The 20,909-nt window shown below is 34.0% G+C and overlaps 1 protein-coding gene across 1 annotated transcript in view; it reads left to right on the forward strand.

Moving 5' to 3' along the window:
* Window positions 1-3,670: 3,670 nt before the first annotated feature.
* The window catches only part of LOC145260641 (glycogen [starch] synthase-like), a 141,435-nt gene continuing 124,196 nt past the window's right edge, over window positions 3,671-20,909 (forward strand). The window contains exon 1 of the mRNA XM_080118968.1: window positions 3,671-4,206. Coding sequence (XP_079975094.1) covers window positions 4,065-4,206 — 142 coding nt within the window. The 5' untranslated portion in view covers window positions 3,671-4,064. The remainder of the gene's footprint in view (window positions 4,207-20,909) is intronic.

Consider the following 20,909-nt stretch of genomic DNA (forward strand, 5'->3'; position numbering starts at 1 on the left):
CAATTCTTACAGAAAATGTACAGAATGGCTGCGTGTGTGCATAAGTGTGTTTTTATTTTTTGGGGGTGCGCATATTGCGTGTGTAATTATGGTTTCGACAGATCTGAAAACGACGATGAAATGAAAACAAGAGACATGTTCGCGTGTCAAATTGAGGCGAAAAGAGGGAGAGAAAGAATGTTTGTTGCGTTTAAATACTTTTTACTCGGATTTCAGCACAAGATTGCTGCTGCTGATATTTGGTTTGGGAAAGCGGGATCAAGTAAAGATTAGATACCCCGTAGCAGAGGATGAAGATTGGCGAACACCGATTGTTCGACCTTGACATTGCCGGTGGTTGTTTGTAAACACGTCAAATGGCAGACACGGTCGATTGTTCGCGAGCAAGATTTTTTAAAAATATATTTACAAAACTTTTTAAGATTTAAAAGAAAAATATATATTTACAAAACATTTTTTTTTAATATTAAATATTTACAAAACTTTTAAGGATAAAAAACAAAACTTTTTTTTCTATTTACACAAAACTTTTTAATGTAAGTAACAAAACGAACGTATTTAAACAAAATATATTTAAATAAATGTGTGTCTTTCTGAATGTTTTTTAAAAATATATTTACAGAACATTTTAATAAAACTAATAATAAATATAATTATGATAAAAATAAACAAATAAATAAATAAATAAAAAGAATGAGCTATATTAATCACAAGACATTAAAAACCGATATTTCAACTGAGAATTTCGGACGCTGATCTTCTCTCTATAAAAAAACAACAACATATTTTTAAAAACTTTTGAATAAAATTATTTAAAACAAACTTTTTAATGGCAGAAACAAATATAAAATAATTGACTTGTTCGGATATTTGCGAATGTTTTGCGGATTTTTGCAACCAGTGTGTGTGTGTGTGTGTGTGTGTGTGTGTGTGTGTGTGTGTGTGTGTGTGTGTGTGTGTGTGTGTGTGTGTGTGTGTGTGCGTGCGTGCGTGCGTGCGTGTTTTACAATTCAATATTTATTGAAATTGCGATGTATGTCAGTGAAGGAGAAATCCTTCTAGACCGAGGCAATTTTTATGCAAATAAATAAAATCACAAGTATAAGCAACAAGTATAAACAATCGAAATTTTAAAAACATTATTTCATTGACATGTTTTGTTATAACTTTTATTTTTATAAAGATGAAACGTAGAATCACAAGATACAACTCTTTATAACTTTCATTTTTATTTTTAGCATCCGAATTTGTCAGTTTTGTAATCAATAAAGCTCATTCTTTTTATTTATTAATTAATTTTTATTATACTTATTGTTATTAGTTTTATTGAAAAAGTTCTATGAATATATTTAAAAAAAAAAACGCATTCGGAAAGACACCCATTTTAAATATATTTTGTTTAAATACGTTTGTTTTGTTACATTAAAAATTTTTGTGTAAATAGAAAAATGTTGTTTTTTTTTAATCCTTAAAAGTTTTGTAAATATTTAATATTAAAAAAAAAAATGTTTTGTAAATATATATTTTTTTTTTCTTTTAAATCTTAAAAAGTTTTGTAAATATTAAACAAATCTTGCTCGCAAAAATTCGACCATGTCTGCTATTTGACGTGTTTACAAACAACCACCGGCAATGTCAAGGTCGAACAACCGGTGTCACTTGAAATGTTCGCCAATCTTCATCTTCAGCTACAGGGTATCTAATCTTTACTTGGTCCGGAAAGCGTCAAAAAACAATCTTCTAAAATTTCTCATTGGTCGATATCATCACGTGGAATTGTCTTCGCCTACGTCCGCCAGAAATATGTCCATTTTGCTTTTGTTGTTGTAAGAAAAGCGCATGCGCGTATTTGAAATTATGTCATTGTTAGAAGAACTTATTTTTGTGCAAATGCGCGGGGAAATTAAAATCAATGAACGTTCGTTTATTTGCGCACGAGCGGATTAGTGTGTGTGTGTGTGTGTGTGTGTGTGTGTGTGTGTGTGTGTGTGTGTGTGTGTGTGTTACAGCACAGATTCTACTTTTTTTTTGTCAATTCTAATAAATTACAATGTTAGCTTCCAAATTACGCAGTCGAAATTACCTGAATATTACTGAATTATTAACTAAAACAACTTTAATCGTGTTAGCAGATGAAAAATTGCCGCCATCTTGTTTAAATTAAAACGGAAGATTACCTCCCTTTGGAACTCTCCTGTGTCTTACGATCGTTTTCATCAAATTCTATTTTCTTTAATAAATAATTTTCTAATTTATCGATTTTCGTAATTTTTGGATATAATCATCTTAAAAATACGAGGAATACCCAGATACCATTGTTTTCATGAAAAATTCAGTATTACGCTTTCCGAAATTTCGTTATGATAGTGTAGAAGCGGCGTTGTAAAATAAAGTACAATAGCCACGATTAGGTGAGAGACGACTATTATGAGGATAGCCATTATTTTCTGTTCTAATTCTCCAAGAAATTGCTGATGTATTTATAGAACTGGTCCAAAAGTAATTGTATTTTTTTTTCTGGAAGATAAAAAATCATTGGTGCTTATGCACTTATGTTACCGTGCTATTTAAAAAAAAATAGAATTTTCAAGTTTAATTTAAAATTTACGATATCTTTTTTTTATTATTATTAAATTGTTAGGTGAAAATACAGAATAATTGCAATGCACCCTCCCTTCTTCATGTTAAGAATCACTTTCTGAATAATAACGTTATTTCAGCACGGTAACATAAGTGCATCAGTACCGAATTATTTTACATTTGAACACGTACAATAAAAAGGGAGGGTTATTTGCCGGGAAAGTAATGTAGTGATGTTTGTTGTTGTTGTTGTTGTTGTTTTAATGCATTTAATTATTAACTTAAAAATGCACCCATGTTAAAATATTTTAATATATTAAATTATTTTAAAAATGCACCTCTGCTAAAATATTTTAGTGTATTTAATTATTAATTTAAAAACGCACCTGTGTTAAAATATTTAATGTATTTAATTATTAATTTAAAAATGCACCCATGTTAAAATATTATTAATGTATTAAATTATTAATTTAAAAACGCACCTGTGTTTAAATATTTTAATGTATTTAATTATTAATTTAAAAATGCACCCATGTTAAAATATTATTAATGTATTTAATTATTAATAAAAAAAATGCACCCGTGTTAAAATATTTAATGTATTTAATTATTAATTTAAAAATCCATCCATGTTAAAATATGATTAATGTATTTAATTATTAATAAAAAAAAATGCACCCATGTTAAAATATTTAATGTATTTAATTATTAATTTAAAAACGCACCTGTGATAAAATAGTTTAATGTATTTAATTATTAATTTAAAACGCACCTGTGTTAAAATATTATTAATGTATTTAATTATTAATTAAAAAATCCACCTGTGTTAAAATATTTTTAATGTATTTAATTATTAATTTAAAAACGCACCTGTGTTAAAATATTTTAATGTATTTAATTATAAATTTTAAAATGCACCCATGTTAAAATATTATTAATGTATTTAATTATTAATAATAAAAAAAATGCACCCGTGTTAAAATATTTTTTAATGTATTTAATTATTAATTTAAAAATGCACCCGTGTGTGACTATTACACTTTATTCTGCGACGTCAGCATTCAGCAGGTCACGTGACTTTTAATAGAACGGCTTTCAATTTACGTAGGCCACGTAAGAGTAGGTTAATATGCGTTGATCGTTAAAAAACAGCACTGGTCGCCTGGTCGGTCAATAGCAATAGGTGCCCAAAATTCAACACACTGTCATTTTTTTAAATGTAGTAATAAAATAGAGCCTACCAAAAGGGGGCACTTTGGATTTGGAAGGAGGGGGAAAAGCTAGGATACAAGTAGACCTAACGCGAATCTAGGTCGTGGCTATTTTTAGATCGTCGAAAGGGAGTTGAAACTACAATTTTTCGTATCCTTCACCTTGCACGTTCGTATTAGTCGCTGTGTGACCTTGAGAAGGAACAAAAACACGCAACAGCTCAACAAGACCATTGCTCGTCGTTGTTGTTGTTGTCGTCGACAAAACTCAACATGTCTCTGACAAGGCGGAGCAGTTTTTTCAGGTCGATGAAAGAATTCGACAATGAGGAGGAATTTATACGAGATGGGGGATCTTCGGCGGCCGCAAAGAACCTTTGGTTTTTTGAATGCGCCTGGGAAGTGGCTAATAAAGGTAAGGGCATTATTTAGTCGTTATTATTTAGTCATTCTTGGCACTTGTGCAGTTTACGTACCGTTCTATTTTTAGATAGGATTTTCAAGTTAAATCCAATTTTTACGGTATCTTTTGTTTATTAAATCATTAGGTGAAAGTACACTGTACTTCCCATGGTAAGAATGGTTTTCTAAATAATAACGTTATTATTTCAGCACGGTCCGTATTCCGCATAAGTATCATAAAGTTAAATTTGTATTTCTTACTGGTAAAATAGATAGCAATTTTGGCTTATATATTGGATATTTATGCAGAATACGGATCGTGCTGAAATAATAACGTGATTAAAAAAAAATTCTTAATATGGGGAGGGGAACATTGTTAACTATTCTGTACTTTCATCTAACAATTTAATAAACAATATGCCGTAAAATTGAATTTAACTTAAAAAATGAAAAATCGATTTAACCCGTGACGCATTTTTGTTTGTTTATATTCGTTGTTCTTTTTTAATACGTGTTTCGTTTTACCGTAAATTTATTTAAGTCATTTGGACTAATAATTTACTTCGTGTCGAAAAATTAATAGGTATTATTACACGAGATTTTTAGAAACTTAAATAAAAAGGGTTCTTGTGCAGAAATAATAACGTTATTTAGAAAACCATTCTTAACATGGGGATGATGTTTTGTAACTATTGTCACCTAACAATTTAATAATAATAAAAAAAAAAAGAATATCGGAAAAGTTGAATTTAACTTGACTCGGGTCCAATAGTGCAAAAGCACCGAAAGCCATTCTTAACATGGGGAGAAGGGAACTTTCCCTTCTCCCCATGTTAAGAATGGCTTTCGGTGCTTTTGCACTATTACTCTGTACTTTCACCTAAAAATTTGATGGTGCTAATGCACTTACTGATCCGCGCTAGTTTTTAAAAATCTTATTTCCAAGTTTAATTAAAGTTTTACGATATGTTTTTTTTTTTTTTTTATTCAATTGTAAGGTTAAAGTACAGAATAGGTACAAAACACCCTTCCCTCCCCATATTAAGAATGGCTTTTTAAATAATAACGTTATTTCAGCACGGATCAATAAGTGCATGACTGCATGAGTGCATGGCATGAGTACCATGCCGTAAAAATTGAATTTAACTTTAAAATCTTATCTATAAAATTAAAAAAAAAAAAAAAAAAAAAAAAAAAATAGGGTACTAGTGCAGGCAGAGAGCGATCCGGGCGTAAATAATAACGTTATTATTTAAAAAGCCGTTCTTAACATGGGGAGGGAGGGTGTTTTGTACCTATTCTATACAATTGAATAAAAAAACATAAAACTTTAATTAAACTTGGAAATACGATTTAAAAAATAGCGCGGATCACTCTCTGCACTAGCACCAAAAAAAGTATAACACGGTCTGTAAACTGCAGAATTATATATATATATATATATATATATATATATATATATATATATACACCTACTTTCTACCAATCTTCAAACAATATGGAACAATTATATCATCCTACTTTTTTTCAAGGCTTAATACTGTATTTGGATATCAAATAGCATATCATTTTTTTGCTTCCAACACTCATTCTTTTTCTCTATGTCCCTTAAAGGCATTTAATCTTTAATATTTTTTGTATCTGCTATTTAGCAAAATAATTTCAAACTAATATTAATATTTTGCTAGTGTTTTTACTCTGAGATGTACTTCCATTGAAAATCCATGGATTAAGGAAATCATTTTAAACATTGTATTCTTTGTTTCAAACAAAGAATTTTTATTTGAAAAGTAATTCTTTTTAAATGAAATTTGAATATATAAATTCTAATTATATATATTTCCCCAAAACCTCTGGCCTTGATGGAGGGGAGACTACAACTTGCTTCTAGGATTTCAAATGATCTGAAATAGCAGCAAGGGAAGACTTGATTCCATATATTTCTCATATGTTATCTCTTTATACCATGATCGTGTAAAAAAAAAAAAAAAAAGAAAAAAAAGAAAAAAAAGTCGGTTCAAATTCTGTAGAAGTACCTAATGTGTTAAAAAAAAAAAACTCAAACATCTCCCTCCCCCACTAAACCCATCTATTAAATGTCACCATTCATGCGAAAATATGTTCTACCAGTAGTCTAATTCTTGAGCGATTATCGAGGCTATAACAAAACCGTTTTTTTTTTTCGTTCTAACTCAATAGATTTGACATTACTTTTGTTTCAAAGCAAATAAACGCTTTAAAATAAGATTATCCATGTAGGGTTTAAGCTACAATAAGTTGTTCTTATACCTAAAGGTATAAGAGCAATTTATCTTGCCTTTGGTAACCTGTATTTATTGTGTGTGTGTGTGTATCATATAATAATTTTATTGCAGAAATTCCCCTCTGAACCAAATTACGGTAGGTTTTCAATAACAGATGCCACATAAAAATTTATTATGTCTCAACTTTTACCCACCATCTTATGTAACTTTTGAACGCCGTTACAGACACATTTATTCGTTATAATAAAATCCTATCTTACTTAATACGAGCGACATTATCATGATTCCCAAGATCTATAGACAGAAGTAGTTCATATTTTCCCCTCTACCTGAAAAGTCCTCCCACTGTCCCAGTAAGGACCGGGTAAATATATAACCATTATAACTATATTGACATGACACCTACAACTACCATTCCACTTCACTATTTGAAAATAATGATTTCTCCCCAATAACATTCTGTCTATTCTCATTGGTTGTGACCATTAAATTCTACTATTCCAGATTGTACACAAACATACAAAAACAAACACCAAGTCCTGAGTCGATATGGTTGATCAATCGCCACACATTGTTTTAAATAATTTATACTTTACTATCATTGCTTTTCCTTTATTTTACCGACTGACTTTTACATTTACTTAGAAGTTACACATGCTATTTCACATTATTAGGATTAACATTATTTAGACCTTGTTACATTAAAAAAAAAACGTTGCAGCTTTCTTTATATCATATCCGGTTTCCGTGTCCTAAATTGGCCGATGCTAAAATGAACTGATCTCTTTGTAAATCGTTTATACTTTATTATCGTCGCTTTTCTTTTATTTTATGGACTGATTTTTACAAAAATTAACCATAACATTTAGTTAAAAGTTACGCATACCATTACGCATTACTCAGATTAACATTATTTACACATTAACGTTCTACTAAATTGAATACATACTTCGTTACCATCATCAAGAAAAATATTGCGACAATATTTTTCTTTGTGATGTCCACAAAGTTCAATTCAGTAGAACGTTCTAAGTGAAAACTGATCCCCGACGATAAACGTCATAAATAAATTTTTTTTTTTTTTTTTTAATACTTTCTTATCTGAAAGTTAAGTTTGTTATCGATGAGATTAACGGGAAAAACAAAAATAAAAATGTTCAATTTAGTAGAATGTTATAATTGAAAACTGAACCCCCACGATAAAAACCAAAAAGATTTTACAATTAAAATTTTTTGGGGGATCTGAAAGTTAAATTTCTTATTAATGAGATTAACGTGAAAAAGAGAAGAAAATGTAAATTTTGGAATTTATGGGGAGGGGGGGGGGATTTTCATAAACATCCGCCAAATCTCTTTATAAAAGAGAGTTGTAGTAGCCCCTTTCAAAATCATAAAAACTATTTCTTTTCATATAAAACATTTTCACACTCTAAGCCTGAATTACATCAAGAGATAAATTTATCAATTTCATTACTTTTCATTTGGTTTGTATTTGACTTCATTTACGCTATTTTTATTTTTTTTACTTGCTTTGTCTGTCAAATAATTTACACTGCTACAGTACAAATTCCCCTTTATTACATTGCCTATGGATATACTTATTTGTTTTATCTTGGCTTTTTTTTTTTTTTTTTTAAACTGACGACTTCTATAGGTTTTAGATTATGCTGAATAAGACAATCTTTTTAACTTTGATGGAGACAAGTAGTTTTCAAGATATAATGACATGCATTATGCACTGTAATTCACTGTTCTACACGCGTGATAAAAAAAGTGTACTTCTCTCTGCATGACACTGCACCCATACCAATATTTTTTTTTTTTTTTTGGATTTATAGTCTTTGAGGGTGCGTATGCTGATAACATATGTCAAGGTTGAACTTGGGATAAATACTTGGACAGTCCTTCCCTCCTTCATAAAATGGGGTGTCTATTCCGAAAGTCATTCTTACCATGGTGAGGTTGGTCATGTGTATTCCATACGACATTCTTAACATGAGGAGGTTAGCGGTATCTATTCCGAAACCAGTTTTTAACATTAGGATGTTGCGGATTGGCCACCCACAACAACTGTAGTTTAATTTTTTGCAAGGAGGGAGCATGCTTTCACCAGGCAACGCCAGTTAAACGATCCTGCTAGTTATTAATATCTATAAAAATGATAATGTGTGTGAAAAAACTTCTCAACCTATATACTCAACGAATTTTTGATCTACAGACTTGAAATTCGATATAGAGGGTATTCAGACACATGGAAAATTTTTTAATTGGTTTTCATTAAAAAAAAAAATGGCTACTAAGGAGTCAAAATTGAAAAATTAGTACTTGGTGTGGGTTGTAATTGTCTGTATTTTTGAGATGAAGTGTTTTCATTGATTGAGATTGTCGGACTGACTTCCTCATCTTGGTTGTTATTGTCACAACGTTTCGGCCGTTTTGCCCTCCGGCCTTCGTCAGGTGAACGGTTTGTTAGGAGTCTCGAACCCAACCCTTTATTATTATTACGGGGGTACCGTGTTCGGACTCCAGCTAGGCTTTGGGACATAGTTGCTGATTCTCTGTTTTCAATGTTACTTTTTCACTGCCTTCGTTCAGGATTGAACTCGGCACCTTTGGGTAACTGTAAACTTTGATACAACGCCTAGGACCACTCGGCCATATGTCACTATATATTTACAAGAAAATCACCACTTACCAAGACCTGAAGACCACTAGAGGATAAGGGTTAATTAGTGTCAGGGTGTTAGTGAAGCAACAATGTAATGATCGTTTGTGGTGGAAATTTGATTAAGAGGACGGCTCAACAAAAACTTGACAGTGGTTGTAGCTAGATGAGTGTTGTTAATGTCTCAGTCGTGCACATGGCATGTGTTGTGTCCGAAGAAATGGGTTGTCGGAATAATGGCCTATTTGAGTAATACGTAATCAAGCTCATAAGTGTAATACAGTTTATTAACGGCAGAAACATTAATTATTTACATAACGATATGCATGCGTTCGCGCAGCCGCCATATTGTCCATCTCTTTTTCTCTCTTCTTCTCGAGCTCTCCCGTCTTTTCTTTAGAATTTATAAAAGGGCGATAACTCTTTCTTTATTAGTCATTTCCCCTTTCGCTTTTTGATCGCAAAAACAGCATGAAAATAATGATAAAGCAGAGATAGGCTCTCAACGTCTCTTCTGTGAGAAATACATAGTAATAAAGAGAAAACGTCCTTGCCCACTAGATTTCAAAATCGGTTTTGTCTCCTGTCAATCAAGGCAGGAAAAGTGTGGGTATTTATTTCTCTCCTACACTTAGAAATGTGACACAAGGCTCTCCTACACTTAGAAATGTGACACAAGGCTCTCCTACACTTAGAAATGTGACACAAGGCTCTCCTACACTTAGAAATGTGACACAAGGCTCTCCTACACTTAGAAATGTGACACAAGGCTCTCCTACACTTAGAAATGTGACACAAGGCTCTCCTACACTTAGAAATGTGACACAAGGCTCTCCTACACTTAGAAATGTGACACAAGGCTCTCCTACACTTAGAAATGTGACACAAGGCTCTCCTACACTTAGAAATGTGACACAAGGCTCTCCTACACTTAGAAATGTGACACAAGGCTCTCCTACACTTAGAAATGTGACACAAGGCTCTCCTACACTTAGAAATGTGACACAAGGCTCTCCTACACTTAGAAATGTGACACAAGGCTCTCCTACACTTAGAAATGTGACACAAGGCTCTCCTACACTTAGAAATGTGACACAAGGCTCTCCTACACTTAGAAATGTGACACAAGGCTCTCCTACACTTAGAAATGTGACACAAGGCTCTCCTACACTTAAAAATGTGATACAAGTGGAATTGAAAAGTCACCCCCCCCCTCTAGGAGGAGAGGCATTCTTATTCGAAAAAATGTATGGACAGTCCTGTCGAAATTCCTCAATAGAGGCGCCTGAGGCGATTAGCAATAAACTAACCCTTTCTCAAAGAGATAAGGCAAATTCTGGGAGGGTTGACCTCCTAGAACTGCACATATTGCAATCAGTCGGGGAAAAGGTCTTTACCGGAATGGTCTAAAACTCTTTTTTTTTTCTTTTTTTTTTTCACCCCAAACAAGGCACAGTGCCACTTTAATATATCTACTATCGGGGACAGTAGTTGCAGGGTAAGGGAGTCGAGCAGCAAGATGTCTATTCACATTACACTTGAACTTCTGCATGTCAGTACAGTTGGGAAAACATGAACCCGGAAGGGAGTTCCAGAGTCTAGCAGTTCTGGGGAAGAAACTATTAGAGTAGAAGGCTTTCTTACATCTAGAGATCTCTACTGTGCCGGGGTGGGACTTTGCTGCTTGTCGTACGTAAATGACATTTGCGTGAAATTTTTTAAAATAAGTCCAGTCATTTCAGAGTCCATAGCGAACAAACTCGCACGCGCATAAACACACACACACATACACACACACACTCAAAATTCCTTTATATATAAGTAAAGATTTTGAATAGACATCAAAAGAATATAATGAACTAATGTGCTAACCTGACTATGCATCCGTCTTTCTTCTTGTTGTATCATGGCATGTTCATGCTGTCGATGAAATCATGGTTAGTGTTATCCATAGGCTTCAGTTTACTGTTGGTCCAATTCCTCTGAAGACATCACATGATTTGAACTTGGCAGAATACATGTGGCGGGTTGCCATTACCTTTCCCAGTGCAGCGGCATCTGACTCGCCTGTTCGCACCTATCTGTTGTCCTAAGATCATCCGCATAGCTGCAGTTGAGTAACGTTACTCTTAATACCATGGAACTGTTAATCAGCTATAGATTCATCCTCTTCCACGACCATCCAACATCCTGCTGCTGACGTCATCAGAGTTACCTTCTCCTAGATGCATATCTTAACTAAGACTAGGGGTGCATCTCTCCCAGTGAATTAATGTGCCTCCAGATACCAATTTGGAAATTTCTTATGACTCTGTGTGGTAGATACAGCGCTTAGTCTTCCAAATGGTCACCCATCTGGTACTGGCCAGGCTTATCATTGTTGCTTCACGTTGGTGATTTGGCAACGTGATTGTGCCGTGTATATCCTTCTTTAGGCACTAGCAAAGGCGACATCTTATCAGCCTTGATAGTGTTCCTCCGTAACACTAATATCCTGGTGAAAGTGCTCAATGAAGTCTCCAGAATTCTCTGAAAAATAGTTCGGATGAGACGAGAGGAAGTGCATTTTCACTGACATGCACGCGCTAAGTTGGTGAAGATTCTCCAAACTCATCAATCACGTTTTGATGCTGTAAACTTCTGTGGTTGCTAAGGAAGTTTGCAATGACTTACGGCATTGTTCAGGATAGGATGCTGCGTTTATATAATTGGGATCCCATCCTCTTTCGATAATGAATAGTGGGTGTTGAGAAGCATGGATCGCATAATGAAGAGACGAAAACACACTGATATATGATAACAAATAAATGTAGATTTGTTTACATAAAATACAAGAGAGATAATAAAGAGAGATAGTAAGAATTCCTTGAGAAGACAGTAACGTTACTTGCGTTATCATATTGGCTGACAGTGGTTAGGAAGCTGGTTGAGCATGAAAAAGAGAAAGAAATATACAAAACGAAAGTGAACTCTGCTGCATCGCCCCCTGGTGGCAAAGCATGGTGTTACCAGAGTTGAAGGGCAATAATCGAGTTTAGCTTAAGAGTACCGTTTTGTATGTGTGTCCGTTGGCTGGGAGATTTCATTTCCCATAGGACGACCATGCAGAGAGCCCAGCAGGATTCAGTGCATCATGAAAATTGATATCCGTGATGAGTTCCGTTATTTGAGGAGATCAAATATATCTGCCTTAATTTTATCCATTCTCCTTACTTGAAATTTCTAATGAAGGAGAGCAAATCCTCCACCTTTCCTAACCAATGCCATTTCAAAGTTTGGTCATGAGACAGTTTGGTCTGGATGGTTGTAAACAATATCTTCTGTTCCTTTATGAGGAAAGAGTCAAACTCCTCCCAAAAAATATATCATCACACGCGGAAGTCGTACTGAGACAACTGTCAACCGAACAACAAATATAAACTGAATGCTTCCAATTACATGCCTCAACATGAACAATGCCGTCGATGCGACTGAACACTGTACCAAAAACTTCTGTTGACATAACTCACAACTCGGTACAATCCTGAATGACTCCATCAACACAATCCGGAATGACTGTGTCGACACAATCCGGCACGCCTCTGTCAACACAATCCGGACAATCGCGACCGCCTCTGTCAACACAATCTGGACAATCGCGACCGCCTCTGTCGGCACCATCGGGCAGGATCGCGACCGCCTCTGTCGGCACCATCGGGCAGGAACGCGACCGCCTCTGTCGGCACCATCGGGCAGGATCGCGACCGCCTCTGTCGGCACCATCGGGCAGGATCGCGACCGCCTCTGTCGGCACCATCGGGCAGGATCGCGAACGCCTCTGTCGGCACCATCGGGCAGGATCGCGAACGCCTCTGTCGGCACCATCGGGCAGGATCGCGAACGCCTCTGTCGGCACCATCGGGCAGGATCGCGAACGCCTCTGTCGGCACCATCGGTCACCATCGCGAACGCCTCTGTCGGCACCATCGCGAACGCCTCTGTCGGCACCATTGCGAATGCTTCTGTCGACACAATCCAGCACAACCCCGAACGCCTCTGTCGACACAATCCGGCACAATCCCTTGCTTAAGACAGAGAAAGTGGCAACCTTGGTTGGAGTGAGTGTCTCTGATGATGGCGGTTTCAATAGAGCTGAAGGAGAGAAACAGACCAAATATCAATCATGTATGATATAAAGAGGAACTGGAATCAATCATCCAAGGTGTCACAGGGTTTATGAAGAAGAACTTTAATGCTTATTTGACCAGTATTCCTGGTAAACCAAGTGCAAGAGAGATCCAAACAATTGCACTTAAGCAGATAATTAGGATCCTGGAAAGCGTTCTCGGCTGGAGTCATTAAAAAGCAGGTGAATATTAGTAGCTGGTGTGGCTGCCTCATACCCAACTTATAACCCAAAAATAAGAAAATTTTTAAAAAGTGGGGGTGGGGGGGTGGAATAAGCACATAAAGCAATGGACACTGTGTAACAGCTTTGAAACTCTAGAACGAGTCCAACTACTTTAAGATCTCCACAGTACAACCATTTATGTTTCTGCCATTAAGGCAGAAACATAAATGGTTGTCAAAATATGGGAAAAATTAATTTTCCCATATTTTTTATTGAAAATTCTGGAGGAAAGTAAATCAATCATCTTTGCAGATCAATGATATTTTTTTATTTATTTATTTTTTTTTAATTACATTTTCACCCCAAACAAGGCACATTGCTACTTTGGTGTAGGGGGCTACTATCAAGGGCAGTAATTGCTGGGGCACTATGTTGGGATTTGGGCAGCAAGATGTCGGTTCACGTTACACTTGAACTTCTGCATGTCAGTACAGTTAAGGAAGCAGGGATCTGGAATGGAATTCCAGAGTCTAGCGGTTCTGGGGAAGAAACTACTGGAGTAGAAAGATCTTTTACATCTAGGGATCTCCACAGTGTGGGGGTGGGATTTAGCTGCCTGTCGGGTTTGTCGAGGGTGTCTACATCGTGGGGGCACAAGTCATTGCAGTTCGTCAGAGCATTCACCATTAAAATACTTGTAGAACAGGCAGAGGGATGCAACGTTTCGTCGATGGGACAGAGGCTGAAGCTTAGATGCCAGTTCAGGGCTTATCAGATTGGCGACTCTCTTTTGAACCTTGTCTAGGAGCGAGAGACTAGCAGCAGACGCACCAGCCCACATGTGACAACAATGCTCCATACATGGGCGAATGGTGGCCTTATAGAGATACAGGATACTTTCAGGTGTCAGTAGTTTTCTAGTACGGTAGAGAGAGCCTACCTTTTTCGCAGCGGCCCTGGCAATGTTTTCAATATAATTGTTCCAACTCATGTTTCCTGTGAACGTTAGAGGGTTGGAAGCGATATTTTGCTCGGTTCACCTAAAGGGTGCGACAAAATGTGTGATCCAGGTTTTAATCCTTGTATTCACGCCTATTCTTATCTAATATATAAAAGTCTGTGTGTCTGTCTGTCTGTCTCCATATTTTCAAACTCTATCTCCTCCGAAACTAAAAGTCGCAGAGCGGCACTAGGGGCCTCAAATGATTGGATTTTTTACGGACCGTTCTTTTATTGGTCTTTAACCGGTTAAAATAGTTTTTAAGGGGTTAAAAATGGGTCGAAATTGAAAAAAAAAAAATCGTTATACGTTTTGTACATTCATCTTTATTTCTAATTTTTAATAAATTCATGCGTGTCACGTTGGTACAGTGGTAACGTCACCAGCTTTGAATGCTACAGTTTTGCTTTTGGTTTCGATTCTAGCTGATGGCACCCAAATATTTTTTCTTGTTACTTTTGAAATCACAACTCTATAATAATTAGGGATATGACAACAGCATATTCTTTTCATTGTTTTTACTCTCAAGTATGTATCCGACACAGACACAATTAATCAACCGAGGATCACACCACTGTACATAAAAACATATAAGATATCGATGGATATATACCTGAGAATTAAAACAAGGAAAAGAATATGCTGTTGTCATAGCCCTAATAATAATATATACAAAATCTGGACAAATTAAAATATCATATTTAAGCGTATTTTACGACCAAGCAAAGCCGCCACCACCACCAATACTAGTCTGAAATAATTCTTGTCCTCAGCACAGCTATTCAATAATCGTAGAAAGCAACGGATACTTTATGTAACCACCTTGAAAAAGTAGAAGTTTGGAGGCAGGTATCAAAATCGTAAAGAATTTTGCCTATTTTCTGATACCAAAAAACGATTCCTTTTCATTATCTTTTTTATTTGATTTTATTTGACACTAGCATTTCAGCCCGGCGTTGCCCGGGTGTTTGGAGGTGTATGCTGAGCAAAAAAAAAAAAAGTAAATTTTTTTTTTTAATTTGACCCCTATTATGACCCCTTAAAATTTATAGTTTCGGGCTCAAATCACTTTATTAAGTTAGATCCAGGTTCAAGGAACCTATATCTAAAATTTCAAGTGTCTAGACCCAAAATTGTCGGAGGAGTTTGGTAGAGTTCTTAAAGGTCAAATCGTTGAAATTTGACCCCTTAACAGCCAAATTTCTGGCTGACACTCGTCACATCGATTTTCCCAAATCTCAGTACCCGGTATTTCAAATTTCGAGTCTATAGACTAAAAATTGACAGAGTTATTGCGTAGGGAAATGTACACAGACAGACAGACAGACAGACAGACAGACACGTTCACTTTTATAGATATATAGACTATATTCCTCTGCTGGTAGTAATAATAAAATAATAAATATTTATTGATTTTAAACTATTAGTAAAAATGAAAATACTTAGATCACCACCTCCTAGACGCGCCGGGAGGTTTTCTTACATTTTTTTTTTTTTTATGAATTAATATTACTTTTTAACATTTTATTATTAATGTTGCAATGGGATTCGTGGATTTATTTCTTCTCCCCACCCCCCTCCTTTCCAAGGACTCGTCCATTGTTTCACCAAATATTCTCATGGATGGATGGAGGCTTACACATGTATTCTACTTGCAACCAATGCTAACCTACATTTATATAATTTGATAAAAAAATAAAAAAATAGTAGGTCAAAGGTTGAGAGCTTTTCGTTTGTATGTAATAAAAAGTTGGTTTAAAGGCGCTTGAAAAAAAAAATTTTCTTTTTAAGAGAATAAAGGAACAGTGATACTTTTTTGCGGTTTAAACTTTCACACATTTCTATTCATCAGTTTAAAAGACACTTGTACAGTTTAATCAACACGTTAAAAAATGAAAATATCGAAAAAAAAAAAAAAAAGGTTATATTGTACGTATCCGTTTTGAACTGAAAATCTCCGAAATTTCAAAATCGAACGTTTTGCTCGGTATCTTTTTTTTTTTTTTTTTACAAGGTGATCACCACTTATCAAGGCCCGGAAACCACTCAGGGATAAGGGTTATTGCATGTACAGTACGTTAGTGTGGGGGTTTAATAAAAATGTCTACTTAAGGAGGCGGTTCATCAGGAATTTGTTTACGTTGGACTTGAAGACATCCAGGTTGTAGTCAGCAGTTGTTTTTTCGCTGTAAAAAAACAAACAAACAAAAAAAAACGAAAAAAAACTACTATTATATAAAAGGAACTTGATGTGTGAGTTCGTTCCCTATAAACTCCACAACGGCTGGATCGATATTTATGAAATTTCACACAAATGTACTGTATCTGGCAGTGTTCTTTGATAGGTTTTGTATCAGAATGTCTTCGATAAGTATCGAAAATCAAAAAACATCCTATGAAAGAAGGAACAGGCGATTTTGACCAAAGTTAACACCTTATACAGCCTAACTTCATAAGCACATCTGGGAAGTTTTATCACCACAGAAGGAAAAAGGCCAGGCGTATAAAAGCAACAGTACGTTCTTTGATATGACAGGGGCATGTTCGAAATGAATGTTTCTGTTTAAAGTACAATTTCACAATGATACTTGACTTTTGCATTTTAAACTTTAATTCAAGCCTTTATATATAAAAATAATTTTATAAAATTAACAGTAGGTTCTCTACAGTGCAATGTAGACTACAATTTATTGTGGATTATTTTTATATTATTATTTTATATTATTTTTATTATTTTGCGGGGAGGCATGTGAACTTCCTCCTAGTGCACAATGATGGGTCCCCAACTAGAGCATTTAATTAATGGATTTAATGGAAAAATGGGTGCTTCCACAGATTTCTATGACAATAAAAATATGGGAGTATGAAACGTTCGTTGATCATCATGCAGTCCCGGGTAACGTTTGGTCACCCTGCTAGTTATTAATAGATTTAAATCCACCTACCCTTCTCCCAAAATTTGAAAGTGATTTTTAAACCTTTAAACTAACGAACAGTAAGTAAATTCTGGCTTGAATTAAAGTTAAAATGCAAAGACTTTAATGTGTGGACCCCACCCACCCCCCTTTCAAAGACATTCTAGATCGTGACAAAAAATAAAAACTGTTTCAGTCTTGAAAAATTTATTCTCCTCTGAACGGTGGTAGAATGTGCTTGAAAAAAGCGATTAGATCCTGATTAGCAAAAGATTCAATCCTTTGGTCATCTCTCGGATATGGCATCCACACCACTATTTGCCCTACGACCAGGATTGATAGTGAATGAAACTAACATATAATAATGATAATAATAAAAAAGTAATAATAAAATACAAAAATAATAATAAAATAAAAAGTAATAAAAAAATAATAATAAAAAAATAATAATAAAAAAATAATAATAAAATAAAAAGTAATAATAAAATAATAATAAAATATAAAATAATAATAAAATATAAAATAATAATAAAATATAAAATAATAATAAAATATAAAATAATAATAAAATATAAAATAATAATAAAATATAAAATAATAATAAAATATAAAATAATAATAAAATATAAAGTAATAATAAAATAAAAAAGTAATAATAAAATAAAAAAGTAATAATAAAATAAAAAAGTAATAATAAAATAAAAAAGTAATAATAAAATAAAAAAGTAATAATAAAATAAAAAGTAATAAAAAAATAATAAAATATAAAATAATAATAAAATAAAAAGTAATAAAAAAATAATAATAAAATATAAAATAATAAAATAAAAAAGTAATAATAAAATAAAAAAATAAAATAAAAAGTAATAATAAAATAAAAAAATAAAATAAAAAGTAATAATAAAATAAAAAAAATAATAATAAAATATAAAATAATAATAAAATCAAAAAGTAATAATAAAATAAATAAAATATAAAATAATAATAAAAATAAAAAATAATAAAATAAAAATAATAAAATAATGATATATAAAAATAATCTATATATATATATATATATATATATATATATATATATAAAAGCGAAAGTGTGTGTGTCGCAAAAACTTGACAGAGGCGATGGATTTTCACAAGATTGGTATCATTTTGAAGCCCGACATCTTGGACGAAAAATATAAAAAAATTGGCCAAAAATATTAATTCCTTCACTCTAAACTGGGCTCTTTTCTACAAGGAGGGTGCCGAAAAAATCGTTTCTTCATTTTCTCTCCTCCTGCTACTACGACAATGACGTCATGTTTGACCTAGAAAACGTTGACGTTAGTTTAAACCACCTGCAAGTGGTTTTAAAGGGTTAATTTTATTCGTTCTCAATTGTGTGTCTCTTTGGCGTAGAGGTAACGTGCCGGGCATTTTTTTTTCCGCCTTAGCCTCGATGCTTCGAGTTCGAGCCTGTCTTCCTACCTAAACCTTTTTTTTCCTCTTTTACACCTTTTTTCTTTACATTTGTTCGCGATTTTGCTTTGTTTTGGTTTTCCCAATTTTTTTTAACATCATATTTTTTTATAATATTAAAACAGGGTCTCCCCCCCTCCTACATACACACCTCCAAACACCCAGGCAACGCCGGGTACCCCCCGCTAGTATAAAATAATATAAAAATAATAATAATATAAAATAAAAATAATATAAATAGTATAATAAAAATAGTAATAATTATAATAAAAATAATAAATATTTGTCTAAATTCCTTCTTGCAAACTCCCACTTTCAACTGTAATCTTCACCGACCGTTCTCGCTGTCTCTCTCTCTCAGTGCCCCCCCCCCCGAAAAAAAAACACACTCCCCTGGTCTTTCCCCTTCATTCTTTTTCACAGCAATTATTGTCCTCATATGCAAATTAATAAACCATCTATAGATAAAAGTTTTGAACCAAAGTCAAACATATCTGACGAAGATAGCTTTCTCGAAATATTGTAGAATACGGATATTCCATCAGACCAGCTGACATAGGTAATCACGATACAAATATAAATAAAATGTGTGTATAAAATATATAAATATATATGCATGTATTTGTAGTTTTATTAATAAAACTATTCTTCATCTGCTTCCGTTTGTCTTTCCATTATCTCTGCATTGTACTGCCTTCTAAATATTTTTATCGCCCCACCCCATTTTCGCCCCAAACAGGGTAAATGGTATTTGTTAAACATTTTAAAATGCTGTTATTCATTTCATACTTAATGAAGTTAAATGTAATACGTAGAAGGCAGTACAATGCAGATGTGTAACGGGAAGACACAAACTGAAACAGATGAACAATAGTTTTATTAATACAATTACAAATACATGTGTATATAGTTGGAATCGGTAATTGTATTGGAATCGGGGGAGGGGGATATTCGAATTGAATCATTTTCCCCACTCTTTATCTGTGCCTAAATCAAAACGTAGATTCCATGAACAAAGTTTCTTTCTTAGAAGTGCACGCCTGTGGAACGCTCTTCCTTTTCCCTGTTTCCCACCTGACTACAACTTGGATGTCTTCAAGTCCAACATAAACAAATTCCTGATAAACCGCCCCCTTAAGTAAGACACTTTATCAAATCTCCAGTACTAACGATTACTACGATATTATCCCATTGATTACTGTAGATGCAATAACCCTTATCCCAGAGTGGCTTCTGGGCCTTGATAAGTGGTGACCACCATGTAAAAAAAAAATAAAAGTCGCCACATCACTAGTAGCAGAGTCAGTTGTCAGGGGGGAAACAAGGAAAACATGGAAGGAACTGATAAAAATGGATCTGAAAGGGAAAATTTTTTTTTTTTTTTTTTTTTTTTTTTTTTAATCGGCCAGCGATAGATTACTTTGGAAGTCAATTTCTAAAAGCCATCCACCACATGCCTTTCAAACGAATATTATGTATTTGTAGTTGTATCAATAAAATTATTCTTTATCTGCTCCAGTCTGTCTTTTCGTTACACATCTTCATTGTGCTGCTTTTTACAAATTACATTTAATGTAATTACTACACAATGCTTCAGGCAAACTACATTCACCTCTTTTTCTTTTCTCTTTCCTTCCTTGATTCCGTCACTAGACAGGATAGTTATCGTCACTTGTGTGAGTCACGGTTTTCATTACTTTCGTCACAGGAAGAAACGCCATTTATCTCTTCCTCTTCACTCCGGCCGGACGTTGTCGATTATGTAGGACATGTTTAGAGACAGTGAATGCACAGGATCTATACAAGTCGTTACCTCATTGACATACTCGCTGATCCACTTGTGTTTGCAGCACTCAAAAAAATAAATAAATAAATAAAAAATAAAATAAATTTTTTTTTTTTTTAAAAAGCGCTATTGGACATTTGTTCTTTGAGCGTGTCGCAGTGTAGACACTCAGGGAAGTCCTTCATTCTGGGACTGTGTTGTGTGGCATTGCGAGATAACGTGTTCTGGGCTAATCGGCAGGTCAGAGTTGTTTAGGTGACTTGTACGTATCTAGCATCCAACTCTATTCAGAGTGAATTTC

The sequence above is a fragment of the Euprymna scolopes genome, chromosome 36 (assembly GCF_053919585.1).
Source record: "Euprymna scolopes isolate OS-2025 chromosome 36, ASM5391958v1, whole genome shotgun sequence".
Lineage (NCBI taxonomy): Eukaryota > Metazoa > Mollusca > Cephalopoda > Sepiida > Sepiolidae > Euprymna > Euprymna scolopes.